This window comes from Anser anser, assembly GCF_964211835.1.
Source record: "Anser anser genome assembly, chromosome: 2".
Lineage (NCBI taxonomy): Eukaryota > Metazoa > Chordata > Aves > Anseriformes > Anatidae > Anser > Anser anser.
The window spans coordinates 109,898,565-109,917,029 of NC_139721.1; the positions used below are offsets into that span (position 1 = coordinate 109,898,565).

The following is an 18,465-nucleotide window of genomic DNA, read 5'->3' on the forward strand; positions in this document are numbered from 1 at the left end:
TTGACTCCCAGTGTTTAGCCTCAGGACCAATCTTCTGTATTGCAGACAGTTTGGCTCAGGAAAAAAAAAAAAAAAAAGAGGGGGGGGCATAGTTGTTTACACAAAGTCTCATTTTTCATTCAGTCCTTTCTGATCTGATCCTATTTATACATCTGTAGAAACAATTTTAAAAGTGTTTCAGCCTTTGTTGCTGAAACAACTATTATCAGCCCCTTTCAAGTGAATTACCCCTTCTTTCCCCTTGTCCCCTCTCCTAAAAAAAAAAAAAAAAAGAGTAAAAAAGCTGATTGTCAGTCATTATGCATTTCTGACCACATGGAGAATCATGAATTATCTACATTAGTTAGGTGGTTATTACACATCCACAATAATTCAGCTTGTACTATTGCCATCTAAACATGCAGGTCATCCATGATGCTGACCCATGTTAAAAAGTGAGCACAGTCCTCATGTTTTGCCTGTCAGAAGGGGACAGGTGGTTTTGAATGTACTTTTGACAGAAAGTGAAATTTTGAGGAAAATTCAAATGATCTTAATTCCTTAGAAATGCATAAAATTATCCATTGCTTAATCAATTATTCACACATGCATGCCATCTCCCACAGAAGAGGCTGGATCAGGCATCTACATTATTTGATGTAATTAAGTTGGTTGTAAAATAAAATGCAATTGATACGGAGTACTGCTGGGATTATTCGCCATATGTGGCGCACAGAAAAACAAATGGTAGGTTACCTCTGAATTTTTATTTCAAGTATGTTACACACATTTATATGTAAAAATTGATTATAAAAAAGCAAATGTGACATTAATTCACCATGCCCTAAGTAAATTGCATATTCCTTGTAACCATTCTTCTGGTCAGGAGCTCCTTGGACTCCATCAACACAGACATCTACCCCTCTCACAGAGAAGCTACTTAGTGATGCACGGTGCTTTCCTCCTATCAACACTTCAAAATTAGTTGAAATATTATAGAAAGAGCCTCTTTGTCACAGCCAGGAATTCCAAACTGCAATAAAAAAAAAAAAAATCCCAGAGCTGCAGTTTAGCTTTCAAAGGGTTTTTGTTTTCTTGGTTGCTTTGTTTTGTAGAAGGTATTGTGTTCTCATGTGTCTGCAAATTCTGATGTTTTGGTACAAATTCTCATGTGGTGGCATAAACACCCACTGTCACTCTCGATCCTTCTTGCTTGGCCTTCTGCACTGGCAGCACAGGAAGTAGGGGTACTTGATTTCAGTCTCCAAAATGTCTCTTGTCCTCCTCAGCCCAAAAGATTAAGTCTTCTCTCCCTTATATTGCGTGTCTGAGTTCAGCTTCTCTCATAGCCTTGTTTCACATAAACTACACACTGTCAGCACCAAAATCTGGAGTTCATTTGCCCCATCTTCTCTTCCTGTATCTCGTGGCTGACCCAAATCATCCCAAAGATACTCACGGTTGATTTCCTCCAAGCCGTGAATTTGGTCACCACTGGTGTAATTTGACTGACATAGGCTTCATTTCATGTATTTGGCTTCTTATTTTATAAACCACAAAGTTAGTTGTCTTTGTGTATCCTGAACATCACATGCTGCGTCCCTCTTATTTTTGTTTCCTTAAGGTTAACAGTCTTCTTGAAGCTCCCTATGGATTAACCTATCTAGAGATGTCTCTAGGAAACGACTGATGGACCCATTATGCAAGTGCATCCCTTCTCTTGCAGAGATAAAAAGTTCCTCTCAATCCAAAAAGATTCCCAGAATATTTTCTCCCTTCCTATGCTTCAGCCTGTCTGTCACTCCAAGATTTAAAAATGCATGTTGATTTGAATCATCCAGGACAACAGCACGAAGCTACCTCTTCACCACAGTTGAATGTCGTACAAGTCGCATCTCATTTGCAGTAAAGGAACTCCTCCCACGATCAGTCTCGTAGTGTGGAACAGAGAAAGCCCTGCACACTTAGCTTTTCTGAAAATACTGCAGCAGCTGCGGTGTTTGCCTTTGCAGGACTATTAGTTCATTGGCAGGCCTAACACCCAGGCTTTGCACTGCCATGGTGTCCCTACAACCTGGTCCTCATATCACAGGAGTAGTCCATCTTGCTCAGAACAAGAGGGCTGCATGGCAGAGTGAGAAATGTTGATACCAGCTTCTTTAACAGCATCATGATACCATTGCGTAGCTGTAATGGCTTTTGTTAGCCACCTAGCACCAAAAGTTACTGTAGTGCATACCAGTGCTTTTTGAAGGCTTGTCCAGCACAAGCACATAACTGATGGGTTACCCATGCCATCAGGCAGTCCTGAAGAGGCCGTACGTCATTGTTTCTCTCCTTTCCGTACCACCCAGCTACCCATCTCACGTCATATTTTACTGATGAGTCCACGGTGCTGTCAACAACATCAACTTAGACAGAACTTGAAGTAACCCCGTTTTTGCGTATGCTGTCACCGTTTAAAACCTGGAAAGTTTTCATTTCTTGTGCGTTGATGAGGGTGAGCACGTGTTTCTCATCTTTGCTGTTCTTATAACTGGTAGACATACTCTCTTTTCTTAGGCATGTCTAGAACAAAAATCAGAAAAGAAAACTTAAAATTTAGAGTTCCTGTGAAACACAAAATTTTCAAGTTCAAAAAATTTGCTTTTTCTCCTTGCTAACCATAGCTCATTACACCTTTTAAATTTATTTGTCAACAGAAGCACCCACTATAAAGAAAAGCTGTTGTTTCTTGTGCAGTGAGTGAGCTTTATGGGGCAAAACCCTTAGTCACAGAGGGCAATTTCTATTTAATTCATATTTTTAAATGAATAGGTTTTGCATTAAATGTGTTTGCACCTGTCCTCAATACAGGCCTGTCTCCAAAGTATTTTCATCAAGTTGTCAAGGTGAAGCCTGAGTCCTGCCACCAATCTTAAACTTAATGCCACTTTTGAATTTAGTGGAGATCAGGCACATGGAGAGGACAAGGCAACCTGTAAGAACTTAACAGACGTTTTAAATAATGAAGCTCCTTTGTGAGAACAGAGCAATATTAAACATTGATGAAAGCTATGTTGACACCTGAGAATGGACTCTCACCCAAGAGTAAGTTACAGGTAATCCCATCAGAATGCTTATCTTCTGATATGGCTCTGCTTTTTTTTTTTTTAATGGCACCACTAAAGCTGGACATTTTTTTTTATCTATGGGAATGGGAGATTTCTTTAGAGATCTGAAATTCTTTCAGGACACTGAGCAGAACTGAGGCATCTGTCTTTTTCTGAGTGATATCCTTGCTTTCATACTTTCATCCTAACAAATTCCTACAAGATTTATCTTGTCAAACTTTAGTCTGAATGGCACAAATTACTGGCAGGATTGTCAATCTAAAAAGGAGACAGGCATAAATTTAATTGCTCCCTGAAGGTACATGAAAAGCTACATTTAGCTGCAGCTAATTAGATATTCTCCAATCAACAGTTATGATTCATCTGCTGATGAACAAAACAATAAGACAAATATGAAATAGGTAACAAAAGTTAAATTTGGCCTCCCAAAATGTTGGTGTTGTTTTGCTTTTGATAACGCCTACCTGTAACTCCATCTCATAGCAATTCTAGAAGAAGGGGAAGGCAGAACAAGCCCATTGTTTAGAGATGGAGCTAGTCTTTGCACTGCACTGAAACCCGAGGCACATGATGCCCCTAAGTCAGAAACCACAGGCCTGCCAGGCTTTGTGCACGATGGGGGGACTTCCCTGTTATCACAGACAGGGCATGGGTTTGCTTCTGTGAACTAGCATTCCATAGTCCATCTTCTCCTAACCTTCTCCAGAACTACCAGTAAGAATTAAGGGTAGAGATAAAACCTCCTCAGAGAAGGAATGGGTATTTATGTTGCCATATATTCCTCTGATGATTCTACACTGGTGCTTTTCTGTTCAGTACACTCATCAGCTTTTTGCCAAGTGAATCTAAGGACATGGATGGCATGCTTTGCTGAACTATTAATGGTTGCCTTTTCTTGTAATGTTAATTTACAATTCCAGATTAATTCTCCCTGAAAGATCTCAAACAAAAGTTTAAGAACAAAGAACTTGATAAAAAATGCCCATCTGACATGGGATTGTCACTATTTTAGGTGTAGGAGCTGAAGCAAAAAATAGATGGACTTGAATTTGTTCACTAGGTTGTCACACAAAGCAGTGTCATAGGTGGGGAGAGGATCCCAGACATCTGTGCCTCTGTCTGTGCAAATTCTGCTCCCAAGTACCAAACCAGAAGTGCTGTTGAACTCTTAGCTCTTAAACTAGAGAACAACTTGCACTTGGAGTAACTGGAAGCAGAAATGAGCAGCAGGGTGCAGGAAAATAACTGTCTGTTTTAAGTTAGCTCAGGGTGGAGTGAAATGTTTTATCTCTTTGGGGCTCCATCCTGTGTTACTTGTGCACCTGAGTTTCTGTCTGGCCTCGAAAATACTGTGTGAGTATTTAAAGGATATGGTCATAAATTAAGTATGATGGCCAACTTCTGGCTGGCTTTGTTAAGGTGGTGTGAGCAGAGAAAACAAGCAGGGCATTTCTGGTGGTTTGGGTTGGTTGGTACATTTGTGACAGAGAGAATTACTTACACAGGTAAAAAAGATGAGCAGCAAGTAAAAAATCCCGAGGCAAGTCAGCATGAAAAGCTCAGTTTTATATTTTTTCAGTTTTTCGCCTTCTATTCCAGGGCAACCTAAAATGTAAAATAAGGTGTTACACTGTTCTGGTGTCTGTAAAATATTTTTGAACTGTTGTCTTTGTGAAACGCCATGCAGACCATGGATCAGCCAAGAACCGTAACTATACCTGTTACTTTTAGTGTGACGGTGCCACTTAGATTGTGTTCTCCTCCCTGTTCTCCCCAAGTGCATTTGTATGTGCCACTGTTTTGGCTGGTAGCGTTTCTGATCCTCAGCGAAAAAGTGTCATTGGTGAGCTCCAGGGACCCTCCAAGTCCTTTCGGATAATGAGATTCCACATCAAGGATTTTCCACGCTACTCCGTCACCATCTCCAGCCATCTGGAAAACACAAATATGTTTCTTGTCTTGGGCAACCACGTCATCCCGAGCTTTAGGAGAAAGGGTTTTAAAGCTGGCTTATGCCTGAAAATGCAGAGGCTAAAGCGAGGTGGGGAAAGAAGCTCAAAAGCATTCAATACATTCACATTCCAACCAAAAAGTATTTGATTTTTTTTGCTTAAATAAACACTGCATTTAAGAAAGTGAGTGCTTAAGAACACTTGCAGAACTATTCTTAACCTGCCTCACTTGGACAAAATGCTGGCCGAGAAGCAACGTGGTGAAAGGCAGTGGTAGAAACTTGCTCTCAAAGACTCTGAGCAGAGGCCCCAGCATGGTTCCAGGAGTAAAAGACAGCACACAGGGAGGGAGCCGCAGCAGAAGGAGGCCGCCTACCCGGCTGTGAGCGGTGGCTTTAGGGACCAGGCCTCTCCAGGAGAGGGTGGCAGGGAGTGCAGGCCTGGGGTTTGCATTGCCTTACACTGGTTTTTGTGACCCCGGCCCCTGAAACCATGGTGCCTCTCCGGAGGGGTGGGAGTGCTCCTCTCCCCTCAGCTCTTTGTTGAAACCACAGAGCACAAATTGCTTTGACTCCTTTGGATGCAGTTGCGTGAAGGTCACAAGCAGGTTTTTGGTGTGCTTTGGGAGCATTTGTATGTTGAATTTCTTAATTGTAACCAGAAGAGCTACATTCCTTGGCATTGCTGAGAGGCTGCTGGAGGAATGAAGCGTATTCCCAGAACAGCTTGTACTGTGGGGCAATAGGATGCGCTGAAAATGACAATTGGCTGGGAACCACAAAGAAGAGAGGAATCCCTAACTTGATTTGAAAGATGGGAGAAGGGTTTGAATTAGCCCGTGTCCATTCTTATTCATTGATGCTGCTCCCTGGGATTTGAGGCAGCCTGCCCTCTGTGAAGGTTTCCTGGTAATGAATTCAGGCTTTCTGTGGACCAGCAGAGCCAGAGCTAGCTCATACAGTCCAAGGCTCAGCTTTTCAGCCAAACCTATAACTAACATAAGCCAAAGCTTTTTTATTATTATTTTTTTATTTTAATATACATATTTTTGGGTTGCATGTCAGTGCTTACTTACTGCCGCTATAGCTACTGCATCAGGGTATAACAGTTACACTGCAAGTTATTAAAATTAACACAAGGCTAGGAGTATCTGGTTTCTCTTTCATGTGTTTGCACGAGGAAAGCATACTTGGGAATCTGGAGAGAAATATGGGCCTGATGCTCTATCATATGTTTTTGTTCTTTGAAAACCAAAAGTGGTGTAAAATAAGCTACAAGTTGGGGAACTTTTCAGGAACTGGGGAATTGGACAAAAGCACAAGATTTTCCTGATTGTTAAGGTTCTTTCTCAGAAAATTTTGTGTGTTTTTTTTGTCTTTTTTTTTTTTTTGAAGCACATCAACTGAAAAAAGGAGCAGTAATTCCCTGGGACTTTCCACACTATATACAGCAAGAGGGAAGAAAGTACCTTCTTCCTCTTAATCCCCCCATAAATTTACCCCAGCTTCTCTTTCTTATTATGCTCAACCCCAAGCAGCTAAGAGACGAGCAGTACCTATGGTGGTTTTCAGGCTGTCAGGACTTCACTTTGTTACAGGGACTGAAATATCTTCAGGCCCTGCACATTGTCAGAGCTGCAGCCAGAGCAGTCCTAGTGCTGGGTTCAGCTCTGGTTACAAGTGGGTCAATAGCAGTTAAGTGGATAGAGTTGACCTCCCTCAGATCTAATTTTCACCACTCTCACTTCCTTTACCATCCCCTTCCTCACTGAAATATAAAACTGCCCATAGGGCAATAAGGAGAACCAGCCTGGCTGCCCTGGGTTTTTGTTTGTTGGCTTGTTTTCTTTTTTTGTTTTATTAAAAACAAAAAAAAAAAAACAAAAAAACCACTGTTAGCTTAAATAATTGCTGTCCTGGGTGGTAAATGACGCAGTGATTTCTTGTGGCTGAGACTTGGGAATCAGAAAACAATTTGATCTTTCTGTATGCAATTGTAATCACCACTGCTGGTATAAGGGACAGGTAAACAAAGTCCACATATCCTATGCCTGACCGTGCACTTACTCCCAGTGAGATTTTGGTATATTATTTATCTTCCTTATTTTTATGGGGGCACTGAGGTTTGATTATTACCTCCAAAGCTTTTTGAGGAGCTCGGTTTAAGCACAATTACAGTCACAAGTACTGTGACAGCACCATGGAGACAGGCAAGCCAGAAGGATTCCCTCTGTGTAAGGCAAAGCACTGTTCTCAGGGCTGCGTGAACTACATGCCTTTCCCCAAAATAGAAGACAAAGTTACTGTGTGGCCTAATCTGGCTCCCTCACTTGGGGAGAAATCAGGAGTGACCTGGATGTGGATGTTCACAAACCTTTGCCATCGGGATGGAGGAGGAGAGGTTCATGAGTGCAGATTTAATTCTAGGTTTGTGTGCTGCTTGTTCTCCATTAAATCTCCACTTTAGTGGGGAGCAAAGGCAAGCAGGCCTGGTGTTGACCATGCGCCCTGCAGCCTCCCTTACATTTCTGAGGCTACAGAGACATCTGGTGGCATTTTCCCAGCCTCTACATGCAGCGCATCCATCCCTACTCAGAGGTCACAGCGATCCTTGCTCTGACACTTGAACCAAGCTTTTCTCCGTTTCAATCTCATCTCCTGCTATCTCATCAAAAAGCATCAAGCCCTCCCCTTTTAAATTGCACAGGTAGCAAGGAAACAGCAAGTTTGCACGGGATGGCTCAGTCATTTAAAAGGAAGTCCTAGAAACATTCAGCAGTCTGCCTCTCGCTCTATTGAAGCTTACTTTTTCCCCAAACCAAATTAAAATTACAAAAATGCCACTGCGTTTGCCACCCCCTGTAAATTACTTGGCAGACTCTCACCAGACAGATCATTTCCCAGCTCAGGTGCCTATGAACACCCAGCACCAATTCATGCCAAGTCTCCTCCAGGTGAAGGAACAGCCAGAGGTAATTTCTAGGGGTTTCACCCGATTCATTCCCCAAGAGCTCAGAGGGATCGAAGCGAATGCTGTTGGTGACAGCAATCCATTTGCATAGGGACCATCCCCTCCTTTAATCAGTGACAAAATGCTTTCTGCCTATGTCTGTGTTTCATTTCCCTTCTGCTGTGCTGGCGAGCGAGCCACAGCACGCTGCCTCCCACTGCTCACCACCTCCAGCAGGAGGAAGGGGAGTTGGTCTTTTCCTGCTGCCACCTTCGTTGTTAGTGGCTTTACCAAAATCCAAAAGGCAAATCATGAGACATGTGGGGGCCCATAGGAACACTACTGAACCTATTTGCATTGAAAGAGTCTCAAAATCACGTTGGCTGCTGGGGATGACTGAAGCACGAGTTTTGCTGGGAAGCGAGGACCTGTAGGCAGGCACTATCACTCCGCTTATTTGCATTGAGAACATTAAACAGAGAAAAAGAAATGCAAGTTTATGTGGGGTTTTTCTGTTGTTTTGTTTTTGTCACATATACAGGGGCTGGAAGCAAGCAGGGACCAGAATTAAGACCTGAGAGTCCTGGTGGCCACCAAGGTGACCAGGAGCCAGTGATGAGCCCTTGTGGCAAAGAAGGCGAACAGCCTCCTGGGCCGCCCTAGGACATGCTGGAGCAGGTTCAGCAAAGGGCCTCAAAGTTAATTGAGGACTTGGAGTATCTGATGTACAAACTGAAGCTGAGAGAGTGGGGACTGTTCAACCTGGAGGAGACAAGGTTTGAGGCATCCTGCTATGTATAAATACCCCTTGAGGGGGAGAGGGGAGGATAAAGAAACCAGAGCCAGAATCTTCTCAGTGGCCTTCAATGACAGGACAAGAGGCAATGGGCATAAATTGAAACTCGGGACATTCAACTTCAACATGAGAAAGCCATTTTTTACTGTAAGGGTGGTGGAACTGGCACAGGTTTTGGAGTCTCCATCCTTGGACTTATTCAAAACACAACTGGACACGGAACTGAGAAACCTTCTCTAGTTGGCTTATTTTTGTGAGTTTAACGGAAAGATTTTCCACTTCCCAAAAGCTTGGAAACATTTGGTCTAAAGAGGTTATGATTTTCTTATATGTATTCTCTAGCCAGTTGACTGATTCCTGTAAGTTTCTCCTGGCCCAGAACATATTGGTTAAGAGTGGTGATACTGTGGATATTAAAATGGGATAGGTACGACTGAAAATACTGCTGAGCTGATATATTTCCGTTTTCTGACTGGATGAATTCTGAGAAATAAGTAGAATAATGCCTCCAAGATTTGCCACTAAACAAAGGCAGTTCACCCATGCTGTAGCACTTGCACCCAACTAATCAATTAAAACTTAATTTTACCATGTATGTGTGAAAGCAAGCTGTTTTTAAGTCAATTCATGTTCTCTGCTCTCATTAAACACCTTTTCTCATCACACTTTTCCCAGATTAAGGTGGCTATTTGGCTCCCAGGTAAATCAACTGCCAATACAATCCACTTTTCCCATAAAAGCAAATTTTTATTTGAAGCAAAATGGTCCAGGCCCAAAACTGATGTAAGTTTAAAGGTGGAATGTATTAACAGAAATCTTTTTTTTTGTTTTCTGAGGGTGGGATGATTGTAAAAATGGTTTTGTTTAAAATTTACCATGAATAAAGGCCAAGTTGAAATTTCTGACTGCTAAAGAGATCTAAAAACTCTATATGCAGCCAGAAGGAATTTATTTTCTGAAAGTAAAATATCTAGAATTCTGGCAACGCCTGATAGCCAACATATAATGAATTGCAACTGAGCTGAAACCACTTAATAGGTACGTTTTGTAGCACAAAAGCACTTTCACATTTGATTAGCGCTGAAGGTGTATCCATATGGTTCCTATATGCTGTCATGTAGAGATATGAGCGTTAAATTTGAAGGAAAAAAAGAAGTTTTTTCTCTAAAATTGATATAAGTTTTGGGCACATGTGAGTGAATTCTGCCTGTGCTTTAGGGGAAAACAACAACAACAAAACAAACCCAAACCCAAAGCATCAGTGAAGGAACTGCTTGTGCCGCATTAGCCAGCCCCTCTGGAAAAGCCCTCTGACTCATGCAAACAGCCTTTCTATTGTGTAGGATGCCGTAGCTCAAGTCAGGCAACAGAAATGTTTTGGTCATGAAATCACTTCCACTGCTCTCTTCCTGCCTAAATCATGAACATGTAGGAACCACTTGAAGCTGGATAGATGTCTGAATTTGACTGTGTTTCTTTGGGTATGTTACGAAATAGATTGAAGTAATTTAACAACTATTTACCTATGCTAATAGATAATAACTATGCACATTTTGCAAAAGTAATTTCCTTTGAAGGAAGGTGAGATTAATGTTAAACATCTATAAAGTTTCTTTTCATTTTGTAATATGACTTCCCCTCTAATTTTGCCACAATTTTATATTTTTCGGGGAAGTGTTATAAAGTTAACAGACTTCTCTCCACTGTAGTACAGTCTTCTATCCTCTTCCTCAAAATTTGTTTTAAATTAAGACTGTTCTGAGTATTACATGAGCAACATAGCTAAATATCCACTGGGACTTCATTTGTGTGTTTCAACTTGATTTTCGAACTGGATATAAAGTGATAATTACACATTTTTATGAAGTGGTTCTCATTTTCAATGTACTATACAAAGAGAAACTGTTCAGTTTCCAATAGCCCTGTGAGGCAGAAAGCTAGCTAAAGTTTCATTGCCCAGATTCTTGTTTCATAGATGGGCCATAGACACTCAAACCAGTATTTCCACATGCAATTGCCAATGCCTGTGTGCTTATGCAAAAATGCCCTAGTTTTCATTTCTCAGTTGGCAAATGTCTGCAATGCTGATAGTTTTATGGCACACGGGTTGCTCCATGCCCCGAAGAATGGACCACCCTTGGTGGGCACCATCGTTATGAGAAGTTTCTCACTAATTTTCTCAAGGCCACTTAGTGAATGGGGTGAGACCTGCAGCAGGCTGGAGAGGAGGAGGAGGACTGGGTTCTCTACCTTCTTGGTGCGCTAGGCATGCTTGCTTTAAATATTTCAAAGTAACAATCATTTTGTCTGAGCTTGACTGACTTTGATCCTAATTCTGCACAGGATTACTCACACGCTTGATTTTGTGCCTACAAATAATCCTGCTGGCTCCAAGAATACTGGGCGTTTGACAGGTTAAACACATACATGCCTATTTGCAGTACGCGGCGCTAGCAACAGCAAAGGAACTGTTAAATGTAAAGCTTCCTTTTTACTTTCAGCTGGATTTTGACACCAGAGTATTAACTCCTTCACACAGAACTGAAAAAGAAGGTACTTTAAAATGGCAGTTTGTTGTTCTTTTTTTTTTTTAAGCATATCATATAAAGCTATTTAAAAGTATCTCTGAATTGATTGGAGCATGCATAGGTGCCAGTGGGGAAAAAGTGTTTTTTTTTACCACGTATTCACCCTGTGCAAACAGCTGCATGTGCAGCACCGTAATGTTGTCACCATAATTTTTTTAAAGCAGCAGGAGCAAAGGTTAATTACTTGCATTTACTGCACAGTTCAAAGTGACCTCTTACAAAAGATTTACTCTAACAGCTGTTTGAACTTTACTGTCTGAAATTTCATACTATTTGTCAGAATTACCTTTTAATTAGCCCTTTGGGGGTAAATGTGGTGTTTATTGATTATTCCTGCAGTTGTTGTTTTTTAAATAAAAGATTAATTCTGTGTTGGGTAGCCTAGTCAAACCCTGTCATTCCTCTAACCTCCTTGTGAGATCTGGGATGGGGACAACAGCACACAGCCAAACTGGGGCAAGCAGAGAGGTATGGAAAATACACGTCCTTACCCAGCCTTTGAAGCAGAAGGTAAACAAGAATAAATTGATGTCTGCCCCAGCTTCTACAGTGATTTTCAACCAAAGGTCCTCTCCTATATGTCTCTCACCTGCATTGAACCCAGCATCTTGGAAAAAGGAGACTATAGATGCTGCAGTTGCTGAGGGGCTCACCAACACTTGTTTGTAACAGATCTGACAGAGGTAGGCACCTTTGGGTTGCAGGTATCATCTAGTTGTTAGGCTGATGCTTATTGTTGTAACAACACTGAAATTCAGATGCATTGCAAGTTGCAGCCACAGAATCCCCACCTAATGACAGAGCTTATTTATTTACTGGGGGGGGGGAGGGGAGGGGAGGGGGGGATAATTTCCCCCTTCCTCCCTTCCACTGCTCTCCCATCAGATGGGAAAATAACTTAACTCTGTAACTACACCATTTTAAATTCCCAAATAGATCTTCCACTATTACAACAATCAACAGCGAGCTGGATTAGCAGGCAACCAGAGGACCATCAGGGCTAGCCCACAGTAAGCAGCAGGAATGCATGGCTGGGAGTGAGGAATGGGGCACAGCAAAGCTATCCTTTTTGCGTGCTAATTTGGCACACTGTAAACTGAAACTATGCACTGAGATGCAAGCACACAGTGCTGTGCAGCAAGTCAGCTACCGCTTGTTCAACCAGTGGACAAATTAGTTTCTATAAGAAATTTCATCTTGAAAGTGGTAAACAGTGTTTTCTGCTCATTAGCCGATGGATCCTTGTAGCTTTCCCACAAATAAATGGCAAGCAGGGTACTCCTGCATTGGAGATGGAGATTCTGAGCCAGGGCAGCTGAGATGTGACTTTTACTTTGTGACTACAAGCAGATAACAGAGAATTTCTTGCTGTCTGTCTACGTTCTGCATTTTCTTCCATTATGCCCATACCAACTAGCTAAATCTTTCTAAAGAAATGCAGTTATTTGTTTAGTTCTTCCATTGGAAAGAAAAAAATAATCTCCTGTTTGGGGGAAGATTAACCAAGCGACAATATCAATAATGTTGTAAGGTTTCAAGAAAAATCCTGGAAAGACTCCTCTTTGGAGTCGTATTTGGCAGGCTGTACATGGGACATCCCCTGAATTCTGATCCCTGCAGGTTAGCAATAGTTAGATAGAAAAGCAGGCCAGGAGCAATTCAAGGATCACGCTCAGTCTGTCTACAATGACATGGAAAACTCCTGTTCCCCGTGATCAGCTCAAATGCTCTCATTGCTGCCTTATCTCTGCTGCACTGACAGGAGGATGCCACTTCATAAAATAACCCATTTTGTACAAGAGAAGCCAGTATCAGGTAGGAAAGCGAAGCAGACCGCTCAAGTAACTTAGGATTTTTCTTACTTTGTACCAAGACACTGTCTGGTAGGTGATCAAGGAGTCCTGAAGAACTTTACAGGGCAGCAGCGCTTCTTCAGCACATCTCACAGCAATGTCTGGGCCAGCTACAGCAGCCCCATGGACCAAGCACCACACTGCAAAGCACAGGTACACATTGCATTTAAAAGTGATTGCCTATGTAATGCTTCCCGTCGTCCCAAAACATAACCCCACAGAGTAAGTGTGGAAAAAAAAGAAGAAAAAACATAATGAGAAGTGTGATGCTCCCCACTTACCATTGCACAGGGTGATGAGCACAGCGTAGGCTGCTGTAGACATGGCTTTTGTTGCTTCAAATTAGAGAGCAGCAGCACTGTGCCTCTTCACAGGATGGACTGTGAGAGCAGAGTGAAACTGCTACTGCTTCGAGAGTGATATTTCTGGAGACGGGCTGGGGAATCCCCCACAGAACTTATCTCGAGGTGCCCCATGTCACAGGGAAAATCCCTACGTGTAGGAGCCAGTGCTCCTCCCATCACATCAGTCGGGTCCCTCCCATTTCTCTAACCGCCTGCACTGGTAGCACCTCCCCTCCCTTTTATTATTATTTCCCCCCCTCCTGCGTTGATCTCAACAGAGATATTGTTGATCATGGGGTGCTGTGGGTCAGCGTGAAGGGCACCAAAAATTGGCACTGGAAGAACCTCCCTCTTGACTGGTGAAATGCCAGCCTCCTGAAATCCCCTCTCAGCCTTTTTAATGTGTGTCTAACAGGAGAGTGTTTGTGCAAAGGTTGGCCATATGCGGTGGCATTTCTGAAACCACATGTAAACCCTTAGCTCATAACACCAGGAGGGCACAGTGACTCGACTCTTAGGGCTAATCGGGAACTTACAGCATTCGCGTAGGTACTCATGATTTAGCAGAAGCATCTCTTCCAGTGTATTCTGTCACTGTAAAAACAAACAGGGGCAGCTAGAGTGACATAATTCCAACTTATATGCTGAAAAATTTCCTTATGAAAAGAAAAACAGGCAGCTCCCAGCAGAGGAACTGCTTGGACATCCCCTCTTGATATCTGAAAGAAAGAAAAAAAAAAAAAGAAAAAAAAGCCCTTTCCTTGTGATCTGTCAGAGCTGTTTCCCCCTGGAGAATTTTTGAGGAAGTCTGAGGTTGATCGCAGAAGCATTTACAAATCACGAAACTCTGAAAGCTGCTGACGTGTTATTTTTGGAAAATAGTTCTGGCTGCTGTCTTTAGGCTACTGGTGGTGAGTAGTCATTTACAAGCTTTTTGATTAGATTTGATGGGTGGACAATGTACGGTCATCCCCCTTTGAAAACCAGGTTCCTGGAAGACACATCAGGCTTTGCATCCTAAAGCAAAATCACCTCCAGAAAGCTTTGTGAGGACAAGTGTGTTTGAGGTGTCCTCAGCTTGCAGAAGTCCATCTCAGACTGGTGAGCTCCGTGGGTGGGTAATGCTTTGGGAAACTCCGGTCTGCTCTGTGAGTGAAGTCAGGCAGCAATCTCACTGGGGGCCTCGCTGCTGAAGCAGCCTACTTATTTTTAAGGCTTCTGTCTTCACTGGCCAACGTGGTAAATATAACAGGCTCTGAGCTTTATTCTTCTGTTAGTGCTTCCCAGTTTCAAGGACGTCATGCCACAAGATAGATACAAGTGAAATGTAAATCCCAGTGTATCTCTCTAGAGGGAGAGAAAATCCTGAGCCCTCGCTGCTTTCTCCTGTGTGAAACACTAGAGCCCTTGAGGAGAAGACAGAAGTGAGGGGTGGGATTTTTTTGCTAAAGAAAATCTTGGAGAGAAGAGGGCTCCAGTTAATATATTTCACATCCATTCTTCGCTAAAATAATGGCTCTTCTGCCCCCATGAGTTAGTCACATCAAGCCTACCTCTGAGAAGGGCACTCAGCTTTCATCCAAGTGCCTCGTTCTGTCAGTCCTGCAGAGCTGCATGTTTACCCTTCACAAACCAAGCTAGAGGCAAAGACCTCCTCTACCTCCCCTTCCACTGTGGGGAAACCCATGCTGAGCAAACCACAGCGAGCTGCCGCCCCTGCTGTGGGTCAGCCCAGGGTAATCTTTCTGAAAATGACCTGACCAGATGTAGTCTAGAGGGTCTGTGGCATGCTTAAATCTGAGGTCACAAATGTGCCCACACAGAATTACAATAACAGGGAAGCATAAAGGGGCAAGCTACGGTTTGATCTGGGAAATGTACATGCCACATGCACTTGCCAAGGTGATGTTAAACTACATTATTTCTCTGCTAAAATACAGGAGTTAGGACTTTTAAAACACATGGTTTTTCCCTCTAGGACAGGCACAGCTTCAAGCAAAACAGCCCTTTTCCTCCAAAAGTCTTTCTGAGCTCAGCTGCTGTTCCAAAGAAAAACATGTGAAGCTAGAGAGCAACACACGAAAAACAAAAACTGAAACTCCCTTTGCTGGGGGAGGAGAAACCATTTCACTTCTAAACTTTCCCTGGCTGGGATTTTTCTTTAGGGAAACTTTGAACTGGGCTGTACTTTCCGTTCTAACTTCAAATAACTCATGTGGTTTCAGAGAGCATGCCTGTGATTTCCAGAGCCCTGGAAGCTACCCTGAGCTTCTCTCCACTGGAGTTCAGTGGAAAGCATGGGACTGGTGTGGGTGTGGGAGGGAGGAGGTAATGACTGCCTGTCAGGCTTCTCTGTGAGAAATAGATCCACATCTGTGATCTTTGCAGGGCCCTCAGAAACTGCAGGGGCTGCATGGCTGTGTAAGTGGAAGTTTATTGTTAAGCATGTCGTTCTGTGGGCCTAATGAGATCTGCTTTCCTACAGATGTGCCCTATTGCATCTTCCTCCCCTTTCCTCTCCGTATTGCTCCCTACACCAACGGGAAGCCCTGGATCTCACTGAGCAAGGAGCACCATCTGCTCTGGTGAGTCCAGAGCCCTGCACGTGATGACTGACATTAGCAAGCAGCGTGTGAAGCGGGTGCGTTATGCCTACTTTTCCTTTAGCAAGGGCGCTCCTTTGGGTCTCTGTCTTTGACCCAGCTGCTGATTTTCATGAATTTCATAGGCACTTAATTCTCTTTGAGCCCCTATCCCTCTGTCAGCTTGATAGAAAGCAGGTTCGGAACATACTGGCTGATAGACAGCCAGATGGCATGATCACAGAAATTTCATTCTCTGTGGGAAATGAGGCTAGAAGCACAAGGATGTAGGATGGATTCATGGGACAAGGTTAAAAAGTCAAGGCTCAATATTTTTCCCAGTGTTGCTGGAGTCCTGAGAATGCTGTTTGTGGAATCGTATCCTTTTTCTGTGAACCAGATAGGTTCTGGCTCCCTCAGATACTTAGATAGTGGGTCAGTCTTATTTTTTATTCCAGTGCCTGGCTGCAAAAGGTCTTTCTTATTCCATACATTTGTCCCTCATTGCCAGTGTCCATCAGGAGGAAAAGAGTGTTCTCCTGGAGAGTTAAATATGCTGGATATTCCCTAATCTCTTAAACAAATAAACAAAAACCTTACGTCTCCACAAGGTGCCCAGAGCTCTCCACAGAGAAGCACCAAAGGTTAAGGCAGAGATGTCAAAACAGCATTTAGCATTTCTGGCAAGGCACAGATTTTTCTGCATTAGATATGATAATCAAAGTTCTGCTGTTCCACTGCAGTTAGGTTCCTGTTTTGAACGTGATTCGTCCATGTGCCTCACCTTTGTTATGTAGCTACTGAGGAGGAGGGGGTTGTTTATTTTTATTATTATCGATCTCCTGTGCAGCAATAAAAACTGTATCAGTTCAACCGACAAAAAACAGGAAGGCTTTGGTTTTATGTTTCAGCAGACAACTGTTTTTTTAAATAATATACTGTGCGTAAGGTCAGATCCTAGGTGCTGTCAGTCAAAAGAAAGGTGACAAAAGAATGCAGAGCAACAAATGAAGAGCAGTCATGAGCTTTGAGGGGCCCAGCAGAGATGCAGACACTTTTCTTTCTTACTGGGAACTTGACACTGACCATGCCAACAATTAAAATCAACTGAGAGTTTCCAGGTTGCAGCTAATGAGAGGTAGGCAGATTATTCATAAACTGGAGTCAGAAAATTTTAAGGACAAAGTTCCCTTCTCTGCCCCTTCATGGCAGATGGTGATTCAGGCTCTGTCGTTGCTGTTTAAACAGTGGCAATCCAGCAATACTAAAACCTAAAAAACTGGCCCTGTGATCTGCTGTGCAGCTCAGGCTCTGTACTACAGACTATCTTCTGATGCCACTTGAATAAATAACACCTAATTAATTATACACAAATGGCCACTCTTCTGAGACAGAAGAGAGTAAGAATTGGAGTAAGGCTGTACTGAAGTCCCACCTCGTCTGGCATCTTGTGTCCAGCAGAGGCAGAGAGCTACTGGGTGGCCGAGCAGGCCAAGCTGCTGCATTCAAACTGCAGTGTCCACTGGCAGTGTGCACTGAAATTTCATTTCTGACACATCCCTGGTTTCTCTTTTATCATCAGTGTGCCAGATGGTGCCTGTGTCGCTGGGACTAGGGACATCTTGGACCACGGTTTGCAGATCTGGGTGGACCCTCCATTGCTTAACTTCCAGATGGGGTCATTCTGGCCGCCTGCCCCAGGAGGTAAGGAACAGATTTCCACCTGCTGTCTCTAGTGAATCTTGCAAGAGTTTTCCCCGCACAATCCCAGCCTTGCAGAGCTCCTTCTTGGACTTTGCATCTCCTTACCACTCCTGGCCATGCACTGTTCTAGCAGAGATCTAACATTCAACTGATTTGTCCCCGAATCATGCTGTTGAAATACCTACTCCTGCTGGTACTCCTCTCTCTTTTCCTTTCCCTGTATGTCCTGCCTGGACATACATGCTATGGGACTTCTTACATCAGAAGAAAATGAAGGATACTAGTGGGTCACTCCTAGCTGATCCCATGGCCCCCCAGGTGCATAGATCAGGAAATCCTCCTGGGAGCAGGGGCACGGGTGTTTCACAGGGGGCCCTGATCACTGGGTGCAAACAGGGACCTGACCATGCACACAGACCACTTGTGCAGGCCCTCTCCTGCTGCCTCCAGAACCTCTTGGGTTTTTTTTGTTGTTGTTTTTGTGTGTGTGTGTTTTTCTTTTTTTTTCTTTATATCTACCCCCTTTGAGGTCCCACTGAGTCATGGGACTTCCTGATAACTTCCCCCACCATCCCCAGCAGCAGAAAGAGGAAGCCTGGTGGCGG

At 43.2% G+C, this 18,465-nt stretch overlaps 2 protein-coding genes across 4 annotated transcripts in view; one reads left to right on the plus strand and one right to left on the minus strand.

Moving 5' to 3' along the window:
- The window catches only part of RNF182 (ring finger protein 182), a 74,603-nt gene that overhangs the window by 7,280 nt on the left and 48,858 nt on the right, over window positions 1-18,465 (plus strand). For 2 of the 3 annotated variants that reach the window (XM_083822826.1, XM_083822827.1), the window contains exons 2-4: window positions 8,535-10,270; window positions 16,060-16,159; window positions 17,739-17,860. In XM_083822826.1, the coding sequence (XP_083678952.1) occupies window positions 10,243-10,270; window positions 16,060-16,159; window positions 17,739-17,860 (250 nt within the window). In that variant the 5' untranslated portion in view covers window positions 8,535-10,242. Of the gene's footprint in view, window positions 1-8,534; window positions 10,271-16,059; window positions 16,160-17,738; window positions 17,861-18,465 lie in introns of those variants that run through there. The other variant, XM_083822828.1, reaches the window with a different exon arrangement.
- Window positions 732-13,771, minus strand: CD83 (CD83 molecule). Its single transcript, XM_083822837.1, has 5 exons — window positions 13,512-13,771; window positions 13,240-13,370; window positions 4,811-5,024; window positions 4,594-4,697; window positions 732-2,547 (listed from the first exon to the last, which is right to left on the minus strand). Exons 1-5 carry the CDS (start codon window positions 13,552-13,554, stop codon window positions 2,392-2,394), a joined length of 648 nt encoding a protein of 215 aa, XP_083678963.1. The 5' UTR covers window positions 13,555-13,771; the 3' UTR covers window positions 732-2,391.